Source organism: Corella eumyota, chromosome 3 (genome assembly GCF_963082875.1).
Source record: "Corella eumyota chromosome 3, kaCorEumy4.1, whole genome shotgun sequence".
Lineage (NCBI taxonomy): Eukaryota > Metazoa > Chordata > Ascidiacea > Phlebobranchia > Corellidae > Corella > Corella eumyota.
Window position 1 is genome coordinate 19,447,818 of NC_137492.1, and position 22,004 is coordinate 19,469,821.

Consider the following 22,004-nt stretch of genomic DNA (forward strand, 5'->3'; position numbering starts at 1 on the left):
TTTATGGTTACCTGTCTTTCTGTGAGGTTTAACTTTAATGCTAGTTCATATCTTCTTAATCGAGTTAGATAATGATTCTCGATAAAGTCAGCCTCGAGCTGGCGCACTTGAGCTTGGGTAAATGAGGTTCGTTCCTTCTTTCGAGATTCATTTTCTTGTTGGAAAACTTGTTATTTACAAACAATATAAAAAAAGCTTTAAAACATTGTAAAACTTACTTCTATAAACCAGCCGATAGGCTAGTTAATTATCAAACCAACATGGCGCTGGCTAAAGGGAGTTAACCTACTAGTTTATGCTGTTTATTACATATTTTCTTACATTGAAAGAGGAAAAGATAAATGTAAAAAGTCACCTTTAGCTGATGACGACACAAAAGGAACCTGGCCATCAATTACTATCGGTGGTGTTTGTGGTGAATTATAAGCTACTACCTCGTTACTGATCGGTTTGTGGAATGCAAAGTCGTTCTTAAAACATTGAAACCCCGAATTATTATCAGAATACCGGTATTAATAAACAACATTGGTATTATTGTTAAACAAGGGGGGTTATAAATGTCATTGACAGAGACAAGAAGACTGTGTTACGTTTAACATAGGCTAAAATGGTGGAAACTTATTATTAATTTTACTTGCGAATGTTGGTATGAAATATCATGGTAAGAAATTGGTCTTGGAGATTCTTCGTTAGTTAAAGGGAGGCAAGCTGCACAAAAATAGCGTTATGTTAAATAAATACCCATATTATATATGATATTTTACCTGATTTTCTTAAAAAGGTTTTCTTACTTGGGTTTACAGGATACATACACTGGTACATCACGTGACTATTTTCAAGCTCGTATGCCGTCGATTCCGCTACTTCCGCGTAAACTGCATGTGCCGCGTCACACATAATTTCGCCAACCGAGTTTTGTTTATTTAGAGTTAAACTGTCGTCTTCTTACTACTGCATTAACTTGCGAATGTAGATTACAATAGGTTAGGCCTGAAGCTTCGTAGATGGAATTTAAGAAAGCAGTTATAGACTTAATCAAGTTAGTATTACAACTATATCTTTAAGTTTTTACTAGTTTCGTGTTAAAGCTTTGAATATTAGGTTTCTTTTACTGTTTGTTACTGCTCTGCTGATGGTTATGTTAAAATGTCTGCTACATTTGCAGAGAATATACAAACTGGTTTGTAAGAGCAAACGACATCTGCTTTTACGCGACCAGGCCATCAACACGACCTCGAATTTTAGACATTTTTTCGCGCCATGTCAGTTCTCGTTTATTCAGTTTTACTGAGTGTCATAATTCGGATTCAGGGCGCAGATTATTAAATCATAAAACTTTAAATGTTTTGGGTTTTAAAATTAACAGTTTGTTCATATTTGTGATGTTTTAGGTTAAGTTTATGACATTTTTTTAAAGTTTTTGTAAGATTAGAATTAATAATAAATTATAGGTTGAATTTTACTTGCTATTCAAAGTCTCGTAGTTTATACTAACAGATTTTTATTGTTTTACAATCAATGTTAACAAATGCGTTAATTCTGTTTGAATATTGTTTCAATGGTGTTTAGACTAAACATGTAATATAATAAATTAAGATGTTAAAGTCTAAAGTTAAGGTCGGAAAAGTTCCGATTCCAAATGCATTAAAAGTTTAATTAGCACATTTAAGCCAAGCAATACCGGGTAAATATCACCCGCTACCTAAAAAAAATAAGTTTTTGCTACAAATATTTTACATTTTTATTGGTTCAATAATAAGGGGTTTCCCCGTTCCAGTCGATGTTCGCTTGCGGCCATTTTGTAAATAGTAGAAGCTCTAACGAAGGCTGCTTCTTTTCTTTTTCTTCCTCATCATCCCAGATGTTGATTTGCCGATCCGGATCGATTCCCTCGACTCTTGTGCGCGTATCTAAAAGAATATAAAAATTTAACACCCAAAAATTTTTTTAAAAACCTCAAAAATGACTTTTTTTTAACTCACCTATAGTTATGCATGTTTCGTTCTGTTGAGTAAAGTGCCCGTTGTAGTAATGCAAGCAGAAATATCGCTCAGTCTTCCAGTCGGTTACAAGGTCACGTGATGTGCAAAATAAGATCCCGTATGTTCCGTTAACGTTTGTCATCCAGATAGGCAGTAATGGTGTTTTAAACATACTTCCAACCTTTCAATTAAAAATACATTAAAATATAATGATATGTTTTGTAAATAATTGTGTTTGGTATGGGTCGACCTTCAGCCTAAACATTTAGTAACATTTGATACATCGGCCAAGTCTTTCCGTATGTGTTTTTTGACTTGGTATGAGTTACTGTAGACTGCTTTATACGATTTACAAGCGGTAAAAATCAAGCGAAAGATCTCATGTTTATTGTCCAATGTGTTAGCCAGTGCGTTAAAAGGTCGTTTTATAAGTAAAATGCCTTATTATTAGCTATACATACAAATTCAGTTTATATTTTGATGTACCTGGGTGCGTTTATTTTCATTTTCTCGCTTGTTGAAAAATAGAAATCCGATTTCACTTCGCGATCTTAATCCGTTAAGCGGATGCTTTAACGGATTCCCTTTATTATCCGTTCGGGCCACTCCGTTGTGCAAATACGGAGCCGCGTTTCCGCTTAAAATGAGGCTGATTAGAGCCTAAAATGTAAAGAATTTAAATGTTACAAGTTCAATGAACTGTCTTGGTTGGTGAACTGAAAATCAATTTTTAAAACAAAATTTGTATTAATTAACAGTTTAACTTAAGCATGAATTTAAATGTTCTATATTTAAGTAAACAAATACCTGCGTTGTTCTAGCGTTTTCTGTAAGTAGACAGTCTTGCTTTTTCCCCATTTCTTTCTTGATAAGCTCAAACGTATGAGATAGAACGATGCTGTAAAGTAACATCACCCCTCCTGGGTAGGCCATTGTGGAAAACTAAAATAATTGTAAACATAGGAATATGTGTTTTACTGATGTTTATACTGGAAAACAGTGCATTAGTTTATCTTTATAGTCTATTTAAAATATTAAAGTTTACGTAATGAATATTTCTTCGGATGAATTTCTTTAGCTCTTGTTTTGAGTTCAGTGCATAGATCCAAACCTAGAATTATAACAACAAGGTTTTAATTCGATTTTGAATATTACAGTAAAGCAAAAAACAAGATTTTTTTCAAAAAAAATGCAATTTTTAAAATTTACTTTTTCTGTGAACCCATCGGCAACAAAAGTGGTGTGCGTATCAAAACAGGGAGATTCCCCGATTAATGCGACCAAGGTTTGACGTTTCTCGTTGCCCTGGTTACGGCGTCCGTGACCGGCTGACGTCACTTTCCATAGAATATCGACAACCGCGTCAACAAGAGCCTTCTCCTGCTCGACTACATTTGGACTCGGTGAACTAAAAAAATAAATTATAAAATTGTGCAAGTTGAGTTTAAAAATTATAGTATCTATACACAAATTAAAAAGGCATAACACTTTTTTTTTCATAATACTTTTTTCCGAAGTAAGCACTTTTTTCCTCCACTCTTTCACTGGCAAACATCAAACTCTTCATGACGTAACATTGCACACACAATGCCACTGCTCGAGGACCGGGCTGTACAAATACAAAACTTATAAAAAAATATTTGAATCAATGCAAATTTTTCAACCAAAAGTGAGTTAGTTGTTTTGTGCCACATTTTAAATTATTAGTGGGCTTTTCGTTTATTAAAACATGTATGTAAAACCCTCTTGTAAATGTTAGGTTACTTTTATAAAGCTTTTGTATTCAAAATTTTAAAAATATTTAGAAAAAGAATAACTGATGAGGCATCAATTCCATAAGGAAGTTTAGATTTTGCATCTCGAAAATTAAAGAAAAACTTCTTCCAATCTGTTGTGAATGATTGTGATGCAAATCCTAGGATTATCATTCGCAGTGCCTAAATAAAGTAAGAACATTTAAATATAATTATATCATTAAACTATAACTGGTAAGAGATAAAAAAAAACTCTTTTTAAAAAGTTAAAATTATGTAAACTAGGTAATTTCCCCTACAGGCTTTATTTAAAGTGACGTAATACGGTCGCAAAAACAGATATACAGACACGTTTCATAAGCCTTATCATGTACAATTTAATCTACGTCCCTTAGCTATATATGACAGTGATAGTTTAAAACAAGATTAAAATTCTAAAGTAAATATCACAATAACTTAAACTTACCCTCGCTGTTTGTAAGTCGATAGGGCGGCCAGGTATTTTTGTCTTTGTCATTGGACCATGGCTCGGTGGCACAAATTCATCTTTCTTTAGAAGTTTGTGACTGTGTTTAGGCACCTAAAGTATTAATGATTGGTTATGTGTGATTTATGTTTATTTGTTTATTTAATCCTCGTAAGTTATAAAATGTGATACCTTGTGTAAATAAATAAATGGAGTTGAATATATAGAAGTAAAACAGATTAAAACTTAATATTTACCTGTTCTTGTTTAACATTTACTTCATTAAGATTAAACCTAAAAAGTTCAAAAATTAAAATTACTTTAATTCAAAAAAATAACTTTTGTTCAGTTATAAAACTTACTTATTTTTGAAAGTATTTAATTAAGATTTAATAATTATCCCCCTACCCGGACTCAAAGATATCAGCCAGTGACGTCAAATTCCTGTTGTTCCATTCTCTGTTGTTAGCATTATTATGTCCTCTGTTTTCTTTATTCATTGTTGTTTATTTTTAGCACAAATCTGGTATGGGTCATAAGACCTAATATTTACAAAAATTCCATTTAAATTTAAGAAGCTTTTCAGTCTTATATGACTATTTCATATTTTAATAAAGTACTGTAAATATTTTGCAGTTTCTAAATGCTTAGTACCAACTCTAATTTTAACTACACATAAATTATAATTCTACAGGTTTAACTAAAGCAATCTTGCTCTAAGCTTTATGTTTAATCTACTAGTCAATATTTAATAAATACTTCTTTTAAAAAACGAATTGAACAAATAAAGCTAGGTTTTGTATTTTTAAGTATTATTAAACACACTACGTTTACTATACGCTTTAAGATTTAATTAAATAGAGTCAGTGCTTGCGCTACAACTAAACTGTATTGTAAGGTATGAAAGCTGATATGAAAGGGCAGAGTAGGTTGTTTTATTTCTGTATTTGATTTGTTCATGTAATAAGGTTCATATGTTTAAATGGTAACGATCGCGTTCGTTTTTATTAAATAAATCTTTTAAATATGTTTATTAAGTTTATATTTTTAAATTGCTTTGCTATAACTACATCTGCTTGTAAATTAAAAAATCTTAAAAAACAAACGGTATTTAAAGGTAAAATATAAAATAAAATTTATTAACAAAAAGCTAATTAAAATACTTTACATTATTAGGTAAAACTAATTTTACAAATGCTGATAAAATTATTGATGCTACCTTTTACAATGTGAGATAATATATATTCATTTACAAATTAAATTTTTAAAACATTACATTTGTTTTCATTTGGCAACACTGGACTTTTAGCGCGTTTTTTGTTTACATTTTTTGCAAGATTTTGCAAGAATGTCCAACTACTCGATGTTATTCTTTAAGTATTTAATGATTTTTATAATATGTGAGCTTTTAAACAAGGAATATATTATAATATAACGTGAAGTATACCGTAAAGTACATTCCAGACTACCAGAAAATTTTACAATATATACAATGCGTACTGACAGACTGGGTAAATGACTTATTTTAATTTTATTGATTCTACATTTTGGGTGTCATTTTTATGTTTTTTATTTAGTTATATTCTGCCCAAGGTCGGCGGGATTTTCTTCTTAGCTCACATCCCTGCAGCGCTCTCTTAAGAAGCTTCAGTTTTTTAGTTGCACTAATTTCTTGATTCCACTCAAATAAAATCGTTTGTCCTCGATTGAATTTCTCTTCTTGAGATTTGTACATTTTCTGTATCAATAATAAGGTTTGTAATTAATTAATTTACAAAGTAATTAAAAATATTTGAGCTCTATTAGCGTCGTCTGCCAAGTTTAAAAATGCGGAAAAGGCGGAATTTTTATTCCTTTACCCTAATCTTCCCACTACTTGTTTAAACTGGTGGACGACGCTAATATTAAATTTAAAATTTATGAAAACCAATTTTAAAAAGTTTTTATTTATTTACCTTCATGTCAGTGATAAGTTTGTCACATGGTAACCATTCTTGAGTTTCCAACATTTGGAGCAAGGCTTTTGCTGAGTTGGGATTATACCACGTGCCACCGCATTCATAAACACAACAGCACTCCCCTTCCCTGCCTACGACCGCCCTCTCATCTCCTAAAACTATCTTGACTCTTTTTTCTTTTACAGCTGCCTCCAACCTGAAAAATAGCGCCAAATTCTTTAAAAAACTACATTTTTTGCACTGAAAAATAGCGCCAAATTCTTTAAAAAACTACAAGATCGCGGGTTTAATTCCCACCAATGCCACCAAATTACATTTTATGAGTAAGTGTTAAAAATTTAAACATTTATTTATTCCTAAAAATTAAACCCAATTAATAATAATCATTTGGGTACCTTTGCAATCGATGTTTGTACTCCTCACACTGCTTCTTTATGACGTCATAACTTGATTGTATTTGGTCGCGTTCAAGTGTTAACCTCTCGACCAATAAGCGTTGAGTAAATTCGTTTTCCATTTTTAAATCCTAATTTTATTAAAATTTGAAAAATTATTTGATTTTTTACGCCCTGTTAACATTTAAATATTGCTTAAATAAAGAAGAAGTCGTCGCGACTTTTATTCAACCGCGAATATTGTTTGTATTACACACCCGACATTGTGACGTCACAATTAAAAACCGCGACCTAATCTGAACTCGTTACTTTGTTTCGATTTTACAAAATAGAAGTTTGTTTTATTCTAGATCTAGAACGAAATTTAAGAAACAAACATATGTGAACGTAATTCGATATTTTATTATGACGTCATAAGACTTTAAAAAAGATTTTTATTACGAACAATTGAATTAAAAAAATAGTAAAATTGCTATTGTTCACGTAATATAATTAATCAAAATTATTTTATTGTTATTAAACAATTAAAATTGTTGCCACGATTTAAGTTGATCCAGGTTTTTTGTCTGCAAATTAAACACGATCTCAAAATATTTAAATTTCTTGAAAAAAAAACCTAAAAATTTTCGGAAAATTACAAAAATAATTCAACAACCGACTTGCCGGTTAAAATAAACAATTTGTAAACTTTTAATGCATGACTATATTAGTCTGCAAATAACCTGCACGCGAATTAATTCCGTGATTTCTATAGTGAAAATGACGTCATAAAAGTAGTGTCACGTTGTTCACTATTTAGCGAAACTTTAAATTATAATCGAAAAAGGTTATTTATTTAATTATAAACTCCCAAAAGGTGATTTTAATTTGGTCAACTCTCCGATAAAACCAGAATTTTTTTGAAATAATTCCATTCTTGAAAATTTTCTCGTATTGTCAACATCTAAATAAGGACAATGGATTATTATTTAACTTTTATTACGTCATCAATTACTAGTTTGAGGTTGGCCTTGGTAGCGGTCGTTATAGTTACCTACGTCACTCGTGATTACGTCATAGAGGTATATGAACAGTATGTGAGGGCGAGGAAGATAGATGGGATAACTGGGACTTACCCAAAACATTGGCTGCTGGGACATCTACCTGAGGTTTGTTGAAATTTTTAATTAATTAAATTAGTTGTTAATTAGAAACTTTTTGTGCTTGGGCAATTATTTTTTTAAATGCAAAGTGCAAACTTTTTTAAGGTAAAAGTCAAATGCCTTTTTTTAAATTTTTGGATAAAAAATCACGCCATTTTTGTATTTTGTAATCTTGGTATATACATAAGTTCTTATAGTTAATAGTTCAGTAAAATTGTTTGTAAAATTTAATGTTTATATTTGTAGAAATTGTTGAATTATTCGATTAAAAATTTATTGGTTCTTAGCAATTTTTAGTTATTAAGTTAAGAATGTAGATGCTTTAAAAAAAATGCGCAAACTTTACAAAAATTGGGTCAACAAAATTTTAATTTTTTTTGGGGGGGAAATTTATTGTCTTTATTACTAATAATAAATTAAGTTTTAATATGGTATTATTGCTACTACTAAATATTTATTGGAATTTTTTTCAAATTATTGTGCATTTATATAAAAATTTTATTCATGTGTGTAAGCTATGTCTTATAAAATTCCATTTTCGGTCAAAAATATTAAAATCATTCTAAAATTTTTTTGGTAAAATTCCATAAATTTATTTTTGTAAAATTTTCATTTTTTTGGTAAATATTAAATTGTAATTTTTTTTAGTTTCTGATAAACCAAACCGAAGGAATGTCGAACTTGGCGAAACGAACTTTCCGATTTCCCGAAATGTTTAACTTCTGGATTCTTCCTATGACATCACAACTGCACGTTTATCACCCAGAACCAGTTAAAGATCTCATTAAAAGTGAAGGTAATGACGTCACAAATTTATCTTTATTACGTCATTACAACACGTTGAAATAGAACTCCCTTTTAATGTTTTCGGAAAAAAAAATCCCTAAAAATTTGTGAAAGAAAAAATAACCTAAAAATGTTTTAAAATATTCAAATTTGGATTTATATAGTCATTAATAATAAAATAAAGTCATTAATATCTTTATCCCCATATAAGGTTTGCTTGCGTATTTTTAATCGGCATCATTATTGGAAATTTACCCGCACCAAAAATGACAGTTTTATTTGTTTTGTAAACTTACAAATTGTTCAAGCATATAACATAGACATATCCTCAAAAATACTTTATTTTGATTACGTCACACTTGTTAACACTTTCTTTAATTTAGCCCCAAAAAGTAATTTTGGGTACAACTTCTTAAGTTCGATTCTCGGCGACGGAGTTTTTGTAAGCAAGGGTGAGAAATGGAAGCGCAATCGAAGACTGATGACGTCATGTTTTTATTTTGGCGCCCTCCGCAGGTGAGTTCTATTTTTGTTGTCATTTAAAGTTGGCACGGAATTCGTGATATTGTGCAAAGGTGAAGTGTTTATTTTTAACAATACCGATTGTTTTAACATTATGACGTGTTTTCATTCTAAAAATTTTTTAAAATTTTTATGAATCAAAAAAAAACTTTTGGCATTGTTGTTGTTAAATGACGTCACAATAACTCGTTTGTTTTATTATAATCGATTGCAAATCACGAAAAGTTAAATTTGAGAATATATTTCGTGTTTAAATATTTTATATTCACCTATTTTTAAAATAATTTAATTGTTTAATTACTTTCTATTTACGTCATAATTGATATTTATTTTCAGACAATCGCAAATGTTTAACGATTGTGTTCGAGTCATGATCGACAAATGGAGTCACGTGACTAATAATCAACCAATCGAAGTGACGGAAAGTTTGAATCTGATGACGCTAGATAATATTTTGAGATTTGCGATCTCGGAGAAGACGAATTGCCAACTTGTAAAGTAAATTACAATTTTTAAAATTATTTTGACATTTAAATTTTTGGGATTCAATTAATTAGATTTAAACTAGTCGTTAACCCGTCCTTCAGATTGTATTTTAATTGTCATAATATGGGCACAACTCTCAACTAATATTTGCCAGCGTTAATTTACCTGCGCACTACAAATGGTAGTTTTATGTTTTTTAAAGATTTTAAGATACACACACATACGTTAACTATAAACATTTTAATTTTATTAATTTATTATTTATTATTTGCTGTTTTCAACAATAAAAAATACAGACACATGAATTACAATTTTTTTCATCAAGATCTGTTTCTTAAAATTCCTTTTTTTATTTAAAATTTTTTAAACTTAATTTTTATTTTTTCCAGAAATAATCCTTTCATCGAAGCTTTAAACTTGAGTTTAATTTTATTGGAAAAAAGATTAAATAACCCGTTCCACTTCAGTGATTTTATCTATGACCGAACAAACGATGGAAAGAAAATGAAAAAGGCGACACAAGTGTTGAAAGAACACGTCGAAAAGGTAAGCAAGGTTTATTTATGACGTCACAACTAAAATAATTCTTAATTTAAAGCTGTCTTAATTAATAGGACGTAACAATTTTAATTCGAAAATTTGTGACGTATTTGTTGTTTTGTGACGTAGATAATATTGGAACGCAGAGAGGCAATGAGTTCAATCAGTATGACGTCACCATCTGATGACAATAACAACGAAAAACAAGATTTCTTGGATACTCTTTTAAAAGCCCAGGTTCGAATAAAAAATCTAAAATTAAAATTTTTTATCTAAATTATTACAAATAATTAATATTATGACGTCATTACAGGACAATGGAGGGCTGAGTGACAAAGAAATACAAGATGAGTTCATGACCTTTGTAGGGGCAGGACAAGACACCACTGCTTGTTGTAAGTTAATTTATTTTCATTTTTTGAACACCAAAAACAATTTAAAATACAAGTAATAATTTAATAGAAAAATAACTGTTATAATATGAGCTTAATATTGATATAGAATTTATAATTTTATTAATTTTTTAACTGTTTTTTTTAGCTTTATCCTGGGCTTTGTACAATTTGGCAAAATATCCAGAATTCCAGGAGAAATGTAGAAAAGAGGTGCTTTCCCTAACCGAGGACAAAGAAATTATCGAATGGTAGGTTTAAAAATAATTTAAGTTTTTTTTATTTTACAAAAATAATAATTAATTAGCTGGTTTGTTTTTATTTTTAAAAATGCAATTTCTTAGTAAAAGTGTTTTGTATAACTTCTATATTTAATGTTAGTTCATTGTTGGTAAATTACCTCAAAATCGAGTTATGACAAAGCACGAAATATTATTACTCATTTAATTATAAAAAATGACACAAAATAAATTTAGTTTTAGCAAAGTTTAACTAATATGACCTTTCTTGGAAACTATTAAAAATATTTATTATGACGATATTCATTTCCTATGACGTCACAATCTATCACCTTATGTTTAAACTCGCGCCAACTTTTGAAATTCACAGAATTTTTAAACACAGTATTGTGGTAAATTTATAAACACGTTTTTACCTAATTTTGTATATAGTTGGTTTCAGTTAGTTTACACGCTATGTATTAAATTTAACATTAATTTCACGATATAAATAAACGTGATTCTAAATTTAAAATTGGCTTTTATTAAAATATTAAAATCTATTTATATTTACACTTTAGATTTTGAATTATATTTAGATTTTTTTCTAAATTTGTTTTTTTTTAATTAGTTTTTAATAGGTGTTATTTTTGTATAGAGTTGATATAGAGATTCGTGAAGATTAAATATAAAGTTTTATTAAATAATTATTATGTATATTTTTGTAAATTTATTTTCATATATTTAATATTATTAAATTTATTTGTAGTTATTTGATAAAAAAATAACTATTATGAAAATGCATTAAATTTCGATTTAATCTGATTGTGTCATAAAACTATTTAGAATTTATTTATAAAATTTAAATTATGTTTTTTAGGAATGATGTTTCTAAGTTCGAGTATTTGAAACAATTCTTAAAGGAGAATCTTCGTCTTTACCCCCCTGCTTGCCTCATCGGACGGGAGTTACCCTCATCCCTTAAGATGGGGTCAAAGAAGAGTGAAGTCCCCGCGAAAACTGTGGTGAATTTGTGGATCTATTCGCTCCATAGAAATCCTCATGTGTGGAAAAACCCAGAAGTAAATACTTGTTTATTTTTTAGACATTCTGTTTTAGCACTTTAAACTATTGTTTTAAGGTATTTAATAGTTTTTTATTTTGTTAATAATTAGATTAATTTTTAATAATTTTTAATTTTTTTAAGATTTTTGATCCTGAACGATTTTCAAAAGAAAATGTTTCCAAAAGGAATCCATTCGCGTTTCTACCATTTTCAGCCGGTTCCAGGTAATTATAATTTATAATAACTAGTCAATAGCCCGCCCTATAGCAAAGATTTTAAATGTCATAATATGGTCACAACTATTAACTAATATTTGCTCACTCATCACAAATGGTAGTTTTATTTTTTTGTATGCTTAAGTATTCGACATATATATATATTTATATGATACGATCTACTATCATGGCGTCATGACGTCGGACCACGAGCCGAAAGGTTTCGGGTTCGAGCCGCACCATTGCCACACTATTCGCCCTTGAGCCCGGCGTTTACGGATAGCTTAAAACACGTCATAACAGCACACCCTTCCCCAATAAAAAATATAAAACCCATCACCTTAAGATGATACGGAAAATTTTTTTTTTTTGTAGAATGTGTTACACTAATGTGCTAAAAATTCATGACCTTCTGTTACGTCACAGGAAACTCGTGACGTATGCTTGTCTTTTTATTCTAACAATTTTTTTTTTTAGAAACTGTGTCGGCCAAAAGTTTGCGATGGTTTTGATGTCAATTGTTTTAGCTCAAATCTTAAAGAAATTTGAATTATATTTGGATGACGAAACACCAGAACCAGTTATGCAAATGAAAATTACTTTAAAATCAAAAGATGGAATTTATATTAAATTAAGAAAACGATAAATCTCGATCTAATTAAAAAAAAATTTAAAAAAATTCTGCTAAAATTGAAAACTTCAACTTTTTGGTGACTAGCATTATGACGACATAATTTATTATTCGCGTTTTTGTTTATTGCCTTTTTTGTATTTTTATTTATTTATTTTTGTAAAAATTTCTTAAATTAATTTATTTTGTAAATTTTATTTCTTATTTATTTATTTTACCAGTAAGTTCAATCCTTTGCAGCAATTGTTAAATTTTATTTCGCATATTTAGGTCACATAACTATTAATAATTGTAATTAAAAACTCGTTAAAAATTTTAATTAGGTATTTGTGAAAATTTATACGTGATCAAATTACATAAAAATCACCTAATATATAAATAAAAAATACCTTCTTTCAATTTAATTTTTAAATACCAATTACGTAACAAAAATCGTATTTTGGTGTTGTTGGAAACTAAATTAATTGTTTTTTTAATTAAATAAAATAAGCAACTTTAACAACTGGATTTAACGCTAAAAACGCGTATTTTGCCAAAATCAGATGTTCTTTTTGTTACGTCATAATTAAAGCACTGCGTTTTTAAATTGAGGCGAAACTTGAAATATTTGTTCAAAATGTTGCAACATTTTTAAGTTTTTTCTTTAACTGTTGAAAGTTCTGACTATTTGTAAGTTATAGTTGTTTAGTTGGATTAAAATGAACTGTTTTTTGAAATACAGATACCATAATGAGTTAAGTTAAAAGTTTAAGAAGATTTATTTTATTTTGGTTTCGAAAAAGTGTAATAATCAATATTAATATGACTAGTACAACTTAAAAATTGTAAAACTGTTATTTTTGTTTAATATCGGTATTTGTTTGGCCGTTAGTTGGCGTTCGTGAGCTTAAGAAACACGTTGTGTACTTAGCCCAGAAAAATATTTAACTTTATTCTATTGTAAAATCGTTTTTAAATATTTTATATTAGTAATGACGTCAATAGTTTGTTAGTAGTTAGTTGCCAAGGTTACAATGCTATTTTATAATTGCGTGCAGGAGTAACTATGATGTTAATATATAGAAAATAAATGTTTATGTTAGAATAAAATGATATTCTAAGTCTGGCAACTTTTTAATTATGGGTTCGACTTTTTACAATTTATTTTGACAGTTTTATTATTTTATGTGAACTTTTTTCTTTCATGTTTTGGCGACTTATAATTCAGGTGCCTTGGGCGTTTATTTAAACCCCATGTTCGCTTTTATTGCGTCATAAATTAATCTTTTGTTTTGAAACAAACAATATTTAATTTTCTTTTATGTTTTAAATCGTATTTTAGAAAGTATTTCTGAAGAAAACTTTTTTTCACAATTTTTAACGTCGTAAACTTTTGGTGAATTTTAGTTTAGATTAAGTTTATTCATATACAGGTAGGTCGGTGATTTTTAACTTGAAAAAAAAAAGTTTTCTTTTTAAAACAGTTTTATTTTAAACTAGTAGAAATATAAAATAAACTGTAAAATAAAACATTTCAAAATTGTTTTTATTAATTTTATTTATATTTAAACAGATATACAAGTATAGAAATCAACACAAAAATCAGTAAGTTCCTTGGATTCGGGTAAGTACCTAAGTTAATACTAGCTTTTAATACTTTTTAATATTAATAATATCTTAAGTAATATATATTCTAACCAATCAAGTTTTTTTAAGGTACTTTTTTTTCCTGTTATCTTTAAAATTATAATAAATATTGCATTAACATTTTAACCTGTTTGTTTCAGGTTAACTTTATTATTTTTCTAACTTTTTATTAATTTTAACTTTATTATTATAACGATATTTTTACAGGTTAGCTTTATTTTGTTAATGCCTTATATTTATTTATCTTTTTAACTAACCTAAAATCTAAACTTATTTATGTTACTTGATTATTTTAAACTATCTAAATTTTATATTTTAACCAACTAACTATTAATTTTACTTATATCTAACTAACTATTTTATCCAATTAACCATTATTTTAACAAACTAACCATTATTTTATCCAATTAACCATTATTTTAACCAACTAACCAATTATTTATCTATAACTTACTTATTTTTAAACTAACTAACTATTTAATTTAACTAGTTATTTTAACCATTTACTTTATCTTCACCTAACCAATTATTTTAACCATTTAACCATTATTTTAACCATTTATTTTATTTTTATCTAACCAATTATCTTTTAACCAATTAACCATTATTTTAACCACCATTTACTTCCAGGAAATAACCAAATTTTATTTCTTTCTAACCACTATTTTTAAATTTTAAATTACTTAATTTTAATAATTTTGTTAATTTTAAAATATTTAAATATAACTTATCTAAAATAGTTAAGTGTAAACGTGACAAATGTGATAATGACGTCACAAAATATAACAAAGCCATATTTACCAAGCATCAATTTAACAGGAATGTCCACAATTGGATGAATGGAGAGATTGGAGTGTGTGCACGAACACATGCGACGGTGGGGTTCGAACTAGAGACCGTGGGTGCATGAACGGTGAGCTCGGTGATGAAGGATGTGAAGGTGAAATGAAGGAAACCGAAGACTGTAACACTCAGGTATTTATAACGTCACAGTACTGCTATTTTTTTGTTTTTTTGGGTTTGCTTAATATAATTAACAATCTAATTAATTACTTTTTGATTAACCTACTTAATTAATTTTTTTATCTAGCCTTGTGCTTCTTGGTCGGAATGGGCTCCGTACGAAGTTTGCTCTTCTTCTTGTAACGGGGGAACCACCTCCCGTATCCGATTGTGTGAGAATGGTGACGTAGGCCAACCTGGTTGTCTTGGTAACGATACAGAAGTGAGCGATTGTAACACAGAGGTAGGTTTGAGGTCTGGAGTTCAAATCCCGCTAACGACAACTTTTTAAAGCTTTAATTTTTGGATTTTATTTTTAATTTATTATTTTAATTTAGCCGTGTGCATCGTGGATGCAGTGGTCTGATTGGTCAATGTGCAGTGTCACGTGCTCTGGCGGTAACCAATCACGATCGAGAATTTGTGATAATAACAGCACGGAATGTCAAGGTCAATCAGAACAAACCCAAGAATGCAACTTACAGGTAAAAGAAACGTAAAATTATTAATTTGAGTTAATTAACATTTTTATTTAAAATAAAGTTAAAAATTTGATTTTATTATATTTAAGGCTTGTTCAACATGGTTGGAGTGGTCTGATTGGTCAACCTGTAGTGTCACGTGTGCAGGTGGCAGCCAATCACGAAACAGGGTTTGTGAGAACAATGGAACAGAATGTGAAGGAGAATCAGAACAAACCCAGGAATGCAATTTACAGGTAGACAAACGTAAAACTATTAATTTAAGTTTATTTTTTTTTAACATTTTTAATTTAAATATGGCAAATAAAAATTAAGAAAATGTTAAAAAATGGACTTTTTAATTTTAGGCTTGTCCTACTTGGTTGGAGTGGTCTGATTGGTCGACTTGCACTGTCACGTGCGCAGGTGGCAGCCAATCACGAAACAGGGTTTGTGAGAACAATGGAACAGATTGTATTGAAGATAAAATAGAGACCCAGGAATGTAATCTGGAGGTAAAAAAATATTTCTCGAAAATAGTGATTTAAAAAAAAATGAGTAAACACTTTTTTGTTTGTAATAATCAGGAAATCGTGTTTAAAATATGAACTAAGTTACAGGACTTATTCAAAAAGTACAATTTTTAATTTTTATTCTATAGGCTTGTCCTTTATGGATGAATTGGTCTGATTGGTCGACCTGTAGTGTCACGTGTTCAGGAGGAAGCCAATCACGAAACAGAGTCTGTGAAAACGAAAGCGAAAACTGCGAGGGAGAATCCGAACAATTACAGGATTGTAATTCTCAGGTAAAATTAATTAAAAATAGAAAAAAAAATTTGTATTTAAAAAGTAAAACAAAGTTGTAAAAAATATTTTTGTTTAGAATTGTCCACGTTGGTCAGGTTGGGAAGTCTGGAGTGATTGTGACGTCACATGTGGCGGAGGAATACGTGCTCACACGCGACAGTGCATCGACGGTGTTGTTGGTGACGTAGGATGTATTGGACCAATCACAGAGCAGGAAAACTGCAACGAACAGGTACTTAAAATATAAATTTGAAAAAATCGTAATGGTCTGTTATATCTTATGACGTCATTATTAGTTATAAATGACGTCATCAATTTTTGTCACAGGATTGTCCGTTCTGGTCCGAGTGGTCTGAGTTCACTTCCTGTAGCGCTTCGTGCGGTGAGGGAACTTTTACGCGTAGTCGATCTTGTAATATTGGAAACACTGGAGATGAAGGTTGTACTGGAGATGACCTTGAAACTTCTCCTTGCAATGCAGGGGTAAGTGACGTCATAGTTAAGTTGTTTAAATGACCTAACGAATAGAAATTTTACGCATTCGAGAAAAAAATCTAAAATTGTTAAAAAAAATTTAAACTTTTTTTTTTACTTAGGCTTGTCCACAATGGAATGAATGGAGCACTTGGACTTCATGCAGTGAAACATGCGATGGCGGGGTTCGAACCCACGACCGCCAATGTTTGAACGGTGTTGAAGGAGAAGAAGGATGTGAGGGGCCGGTTATTGAAGAAGAAGATTGCAACAGACAGGTGAGGGAAAATTAATTAAAGAAAATTGCCATAAGGATAGTTAGATAAATTAACTGACGCAATTCTAATGATTTTAAATCTAAGAATATAATGAGCTTCAGATTTTTACTTTTTAAATATATTTGTTTTAATTTTGAAGTTAAATCTTGTGAACTTTGCATTTCATGTTAAAAATATTTTTTCTTCACTTAGGCTTGTCCACAATGGAACGAATGGAGCAATTGGACTTCATGCAGTGAAACATGCGGAGGCGGGGTTCGAACTCACGACCGCAAGTGTTTGAACGGTGATGAAGGAGAGGAAGGTTGTGAGGGGCCGATTATCGAAGAAGAAGATTGCAACAGACAGGTAGGGAAAAATTAATTAATTAAAATTAGTATTTTGCACAAACTGAAATTAAATTAAAATATTTAAATATGCTTAACTATTATTCTTCTGTTGTTCCAGTTATGTCCCATGTGGAGTGAATGGGGTTTGTGGTCAAATTGTGACGTCACATGCGGTGGTGGAACTTACAAAAGGAACAGAACTTGTGAAAATGTTCCATCTAACTCAAATGAAACCTGTTTTGGTGAAGATCACATGACAGAGGATTGTAACACTATGGTAAGTTTACTAAGCTCCATTATATATAGATTAGAAACTAAATTTACAAAGTTAAAGATTTTAAAAAATTATATTTTTGATTTGTTTTTTAGCCTTGTGCGCGTTGGTCAGACTGGGGAGTTTGGAGTGATTGTGACATCACTTGTGGCGGGGGAATACGTAATCACACCCGACAATGCATCGACGGCGTTGTTGGTGATGTAGGATGTGAAGGACCAATCACAGAGCAGGAAAATTGCAACGAACAGGTAAGTAACGTTACATAATAAGTATATACATTGTTAAAACTATGACATCACAAACTAAATCTATTACGTCACAGCTTTGTGCCACGTGGGCAGAATGGAACGAATGGAGCTCTTGTTCATCACCATGCGGTGGAGGAATGATGAACCGAACTCGGGGATGTTTGAACGGTGAAGTCGGCCAACTTGGTTGTATTGGGTTGATTGAAGAAACTATGGAATGTAACTTACAGGTAAATAGTCGATTAAACACTGGATTACATTTGTCATGTTTTTAATAAGCTAAGATAGTAGAAAGCAGTAATTTAAATAATTTTTTCTTTTTAGACTTGCGCGCGATTTGATGAATGGAGCACTTGGGGCCCTTGTTCGGTCAGCTGTGACGGTGGAACGCAGACCAGGTCACGTGATTGCTTAGATGGAGTTGTGGGCGAACCCGGGTGTGATGACGTCATTAGCGATGGACAAAATTGCAACTTCGAAGCTTGTCCTAGTAAGATATTGTCACCTCATGTTCTTAAAATTTTTTCAAAAATTTTATTTAAAACTGAAATTTTTAATTGCTAATTATTGTGAATTATAGGATGTGATCCCGATTATGACGTCATCGGGTTATCGAACGGTGATGTAAATTGCTCGAACGCAAACAACGAGGAATCTGAATGTGTTTTTACTTGTAACCACGAACATTTTATCGTTGGAAAATCGACCCTGGTTTGTGGAAATGATTTTGGAGAAATGTTGTGGTCGTCTGAACCCCCAATTTGTCTTGGTAAGCTCGTTGCTAAGTTAAAAAGTTGGGTTATTTAATAAGGAGAGTTGCATGCAAAATAAATTGCATTTTTGAAGTTATTTTCCTATTTAAAATCGAAGTAAATTGTACTTGCAGTAGTTTTTATGTATTTTGTTCTTATAATAGTTTTTGCAGTAGTTTTATGTAATTTGTAAGCAATTTATTTGTCATTTTCTAAGGAATTCTCATTTTTGTAGCTCAATTAACATAACTATAATTATACACAATCTAAATAACCTCAGACCTATCCTGTTTTCCTTTATTACATACAACTTAATAACATATAAAGTTTGACTTTTTTTGTACCTTACAGAACGATGTAGTGATAAAGTGGATGTGGTGTTTGTGGTCGATAGCTCATCGAGTATTGGGACTTCAAACTTTGAGTTCGTTCGAGGATTCTTAACTCAACTTGTAAGGAGGTTTAGAGTGGGAGAAGATGCTGCTTTGGTGAGTATTTATTTTCAGTAAAAAGTCGTTTTTGATTTGCCTTTAAATAGGGTTACTTTAAAAATATAATGCATTGGCTAGTGTACTAAATCGTATTAAAAATTATGTAAATAACTTATACAAATATTATTTTAAAATAATTACAACAAAATTGTTTTTCACAGTTTGGGGCACTCCGATACAACCGTGAAATCGACCACTTGTGGGACTTAAATAAATATTCCACAAAAACTGAAGTCTTATCCGCGATTGAATCAATTCCTTATGATGGATCGGGTACTTTGATTGGCAAGGCTATTAACTACACGAGAAACAATATGTTCGAGCCGTCAGTGGGCGCAAGAGAGGGAGTACCAAAGATTGCAGTTGTGGTAACTGATGGTAAGTTTTTTAACTCAACTTAAAGGACACATTACTCAACTTAAGTTATACATTTCCCAACTCAAGTACCACGCTTCTCAATACAAGTAGCACATTACTTAACTCAAAGAACACGCTACTAAACTTAAGTAGCATATTACTCAACTGAAATGACATACTACTCAACTTAAGTGACACATTACTCAACTCAAGTGACACATTACTAAACTCATGTGACACATTACTCAACTCAAGTGACACATAACTCAACTCAAGTGACACATTACTAGACTCAAGTGACACATTACTCAACTCAAGTGACACATTACTAAACTCAAGTGACACATTGCTCAATTTCGATATTTATTCAGGCATATCGTTTGATGACATCACAGTCCCATCTATGATGTTAAAAGACGATAACGTCTTAGTGGTTAGCATCGGAATCGGGAGAGTTGACCATGATCAGGTTTATGAGATCGCGTCCGGTACCAGGTCCGAATTTGCCACCACTGTGACCGGATTTGACACTCTAGGAACCATTGTAAATTCGGTGGCAGATCAAATTATGCTGTGTCAGGTGAGAATTGTAAATTTTAAATATATGACGTCAGCGTTTAGTCACAGCGTTGTTTTGTGGCGTCACCATTTTATTTGTGACGTTATCTTGGTTCATTAACGATTGCCTTGTTCTTACTACGTTTTAATATTCTAATAGACATTGTATATTATTTAATTACAAGTATGACCTTACAATCCTATTGTTTACAATAGTAAGTTTAATAATGACGTCATAAATGATTTTAGGGGCGCGAGAACATCACGGAGTGCCCGGAGGAGCCTGCGATGGATATTTTGTATATCGTTGATAGTTCGTCCAGTATAGGGGATGCCAACTTTGAACTTATGAGAGACTTTATCCTCAACATGATCGAAAGTTTCATGATCGGGGTGGATTATACTCAGGTATGACGTAATAAAGGGGCATTTATAAAGTGTGACGTAATCATAGCTTAAGAGGTATAGAGTATAATGGGTTTAATTAACTTAGATACAAGAACAATGTTTTTGACAAATTTTTGACACTTTTTACTTTTTTTAGATCGGTTTTATCAAATATAATCGAAATGTTTACGAAATATTTCAACTCGGAAACTATTCAAACATCGATGACGTCATGAGAGGTAGGAAAATTAAATTTAAATATTCGATTATTAAATAAAGTTAACAATTTAAACTTGGTCACTTTGGTTGATATATTTAAAGCAAATTTAACCTTATTATTATTTTTACAGCTATAAGAAGAGTCGAATACTCGGGTATTGGAACCAACACCGGGCAAGCGTTGGAGTTCGCGGCCGGAAATTCGTTCCGAGCTTCCGCGGGAAAAAGACCCGGGGTCCCTGCTGTAACAATTGTTATTACTGATGGTAAGTGGTTGAGTAAATTATATGATTTTGTTAATTTTAGTAGGTTATCAAACCTGTTTGAATATTTTAAAACTTCTGAATGCTGTTTTTTTAACACCACTAGCCGATAGCCTGTACTACAGGCATTTTAATTGTCATAATATGGTTGCATTTCTTAACTAGCATTTGTCAGTAATAATTTACCCACACACAATAAACAGCAGTTTTATATATTTTCTACGCCTATATGTTGAACATATAATAAATAATGGTCCACTAAGATTTATTATATATAAATGACAGCAATATATATTTAAACATTTAAAAGTTTACCTTTGTTTATTTAACTATGGTATCACATAAATAAATTCATCTTAGCATTATTACATTACTTTAACTTTACAGGTAAATCGCAAACTCCAGTATATGAGCCATCCCAACAACTACAAAGATACGGACAAGTCATCGCAGTTGGTATCCAGAACGCTAACTTGCAAGAACTTACACAGATTGCATCACGTGATGAATTCGTTTTTAACATTGATTCTTTCGTCGCTCTCGATAGTTTTATTGACGTCATCAATCTGGCTGTCTGTAAGGCCGGTTACAGTCCACTTTCGTTGCCACGCAACAAGTAATGACGTTATATTTGTGACGACTTTCGTGACGATTTTTTGATTCGTTTTTTTTTTACTTGATTTTGTTGTTTTATTTAAAAGTTTTTGGGTGTTTTTTTACTTTTTTGTGTTTTTTAATTTATAAATAAAATGGTGCCTAAACGGTTAACGATTTTCAAAATTTCTTTTTTTTTATTAAATTAGTTTATCATCGACGTTTATATTTGGAAACACTGCAGATTTGTCACGTGGTTTTGTTGACAATTTGTTTCTTTATTTAAACAGGATTTTTAGTAAAGGTTTTTTGAAAGCGCTATGCTA

At 30.6% G+C, this 22,004-nt stretch overlaps 3 protein-coding genes across 3 annotated transcripts; 1 reads left to right on the forward strand and 2 right to left on the reverse strand.

The window, feature by feature from the left end:
- Positions 1-1,537: 1,537 nt before the first annotated feature.
- LOC145745524 (inactive ubiquitin carboxyl-terminal hydrolase MINDY-4B-like) lies at positions 1,538-4,874 on the reverse strand. Its single transcript, XM_082563624.1, has 11 exons — positions 4,611-4,874; positions 4,460-4,496; positions 4,203-4,316; positions 3,800-3,919; positions 3,488-3,591; positions 3,192-3,390; positions 3,028-3,093; positions 2,790-2,924; positions 2,469-2,642; positions 1,983-2,163; positions 1,538-1,910 (listed from the first exon to the last, which is right to left on the reverse strand). The coding sequence occupies exons 1-11, from the start codon at positions 4,700-4,702 to the stop codon at positions 1,750-1,752; spliced, it is 1,383 nt and encodes a 460-aa protein (XP_082419750.1). The 5' UTR covers positions 4,703-4,874; the 3' UTR covers positions 1,538-1,749.
- A 438-nt stretch (positions 4,875-5,312) lies between these two features.
- Positions 5,313-6,739, reverse strand: LOC145745818 (uncharacterized). Its single transcript, XM_082563979.1, has 3 exons — positions 6,556-6,739; positions 6,158-6,356; positions 5,313-5,940 (listed from the first exon to the last, which is right to left on the reverse strand). The coding sequence occupies exons 1-3, from the start codon at positions 6,675-6,677 to the stop codon at positions 5,776-5,778; spliced, it is 486 nt and encodes a 161-aa protein (XP_082420105.1). The 5' UTR covers positions 6,678-6,739; the 3' UTR covers positions 5,313-5,775.
- Positions 6,740-7,511: 772 nt separating this feature from the next.
- Positions 7,512-21,704, forward strand: LOC145746025 (uncharacterized). The gene is made up of 33 exons (XM_082564204.1): positions 7,512-7,703; positions 8,346-8,493; positions 8,867-8,999; positions 9,342-9,503; positions 9,881-10,037; positions 10,161-10,268; positions 10,345-10,426; positions 10,572-10,674; positions 11,522-11,723; positions 11,849-11,931; positions 12,400-12,502; positions 14,999-15,154; positions 15,270-15,425; positions 15,520-15,666; positions 15,753-15,899; positions 16,011-16,157; positions 16,304-16,450; positions 16,528-16,683; positions 16,779-16,934; positions 17,048-17,203; positions 17,396-17,551; positions 17,651-17,809; positions 17,902-18,057; positions 18,132-18,287; positions 18,382-18,547; positions 18,638-18,826; positions 19,161-19,297; positions 19,462-19,678; positions 20,029-20,246; positions 20,465-20,623; positions 20,760-20,841; positions 20,953-21,087; positions 21,472-21,704. Exons 1-33 carry the CDS (start codon positions 7,512-7,514, stop codon positions 21,702-21,704), a joined length of 5,004 nt encoding a protein of 1,667 aa, XP_082420330.1.
- Positions 21,705-22,004: the final 300 nt, after the last annotated feature.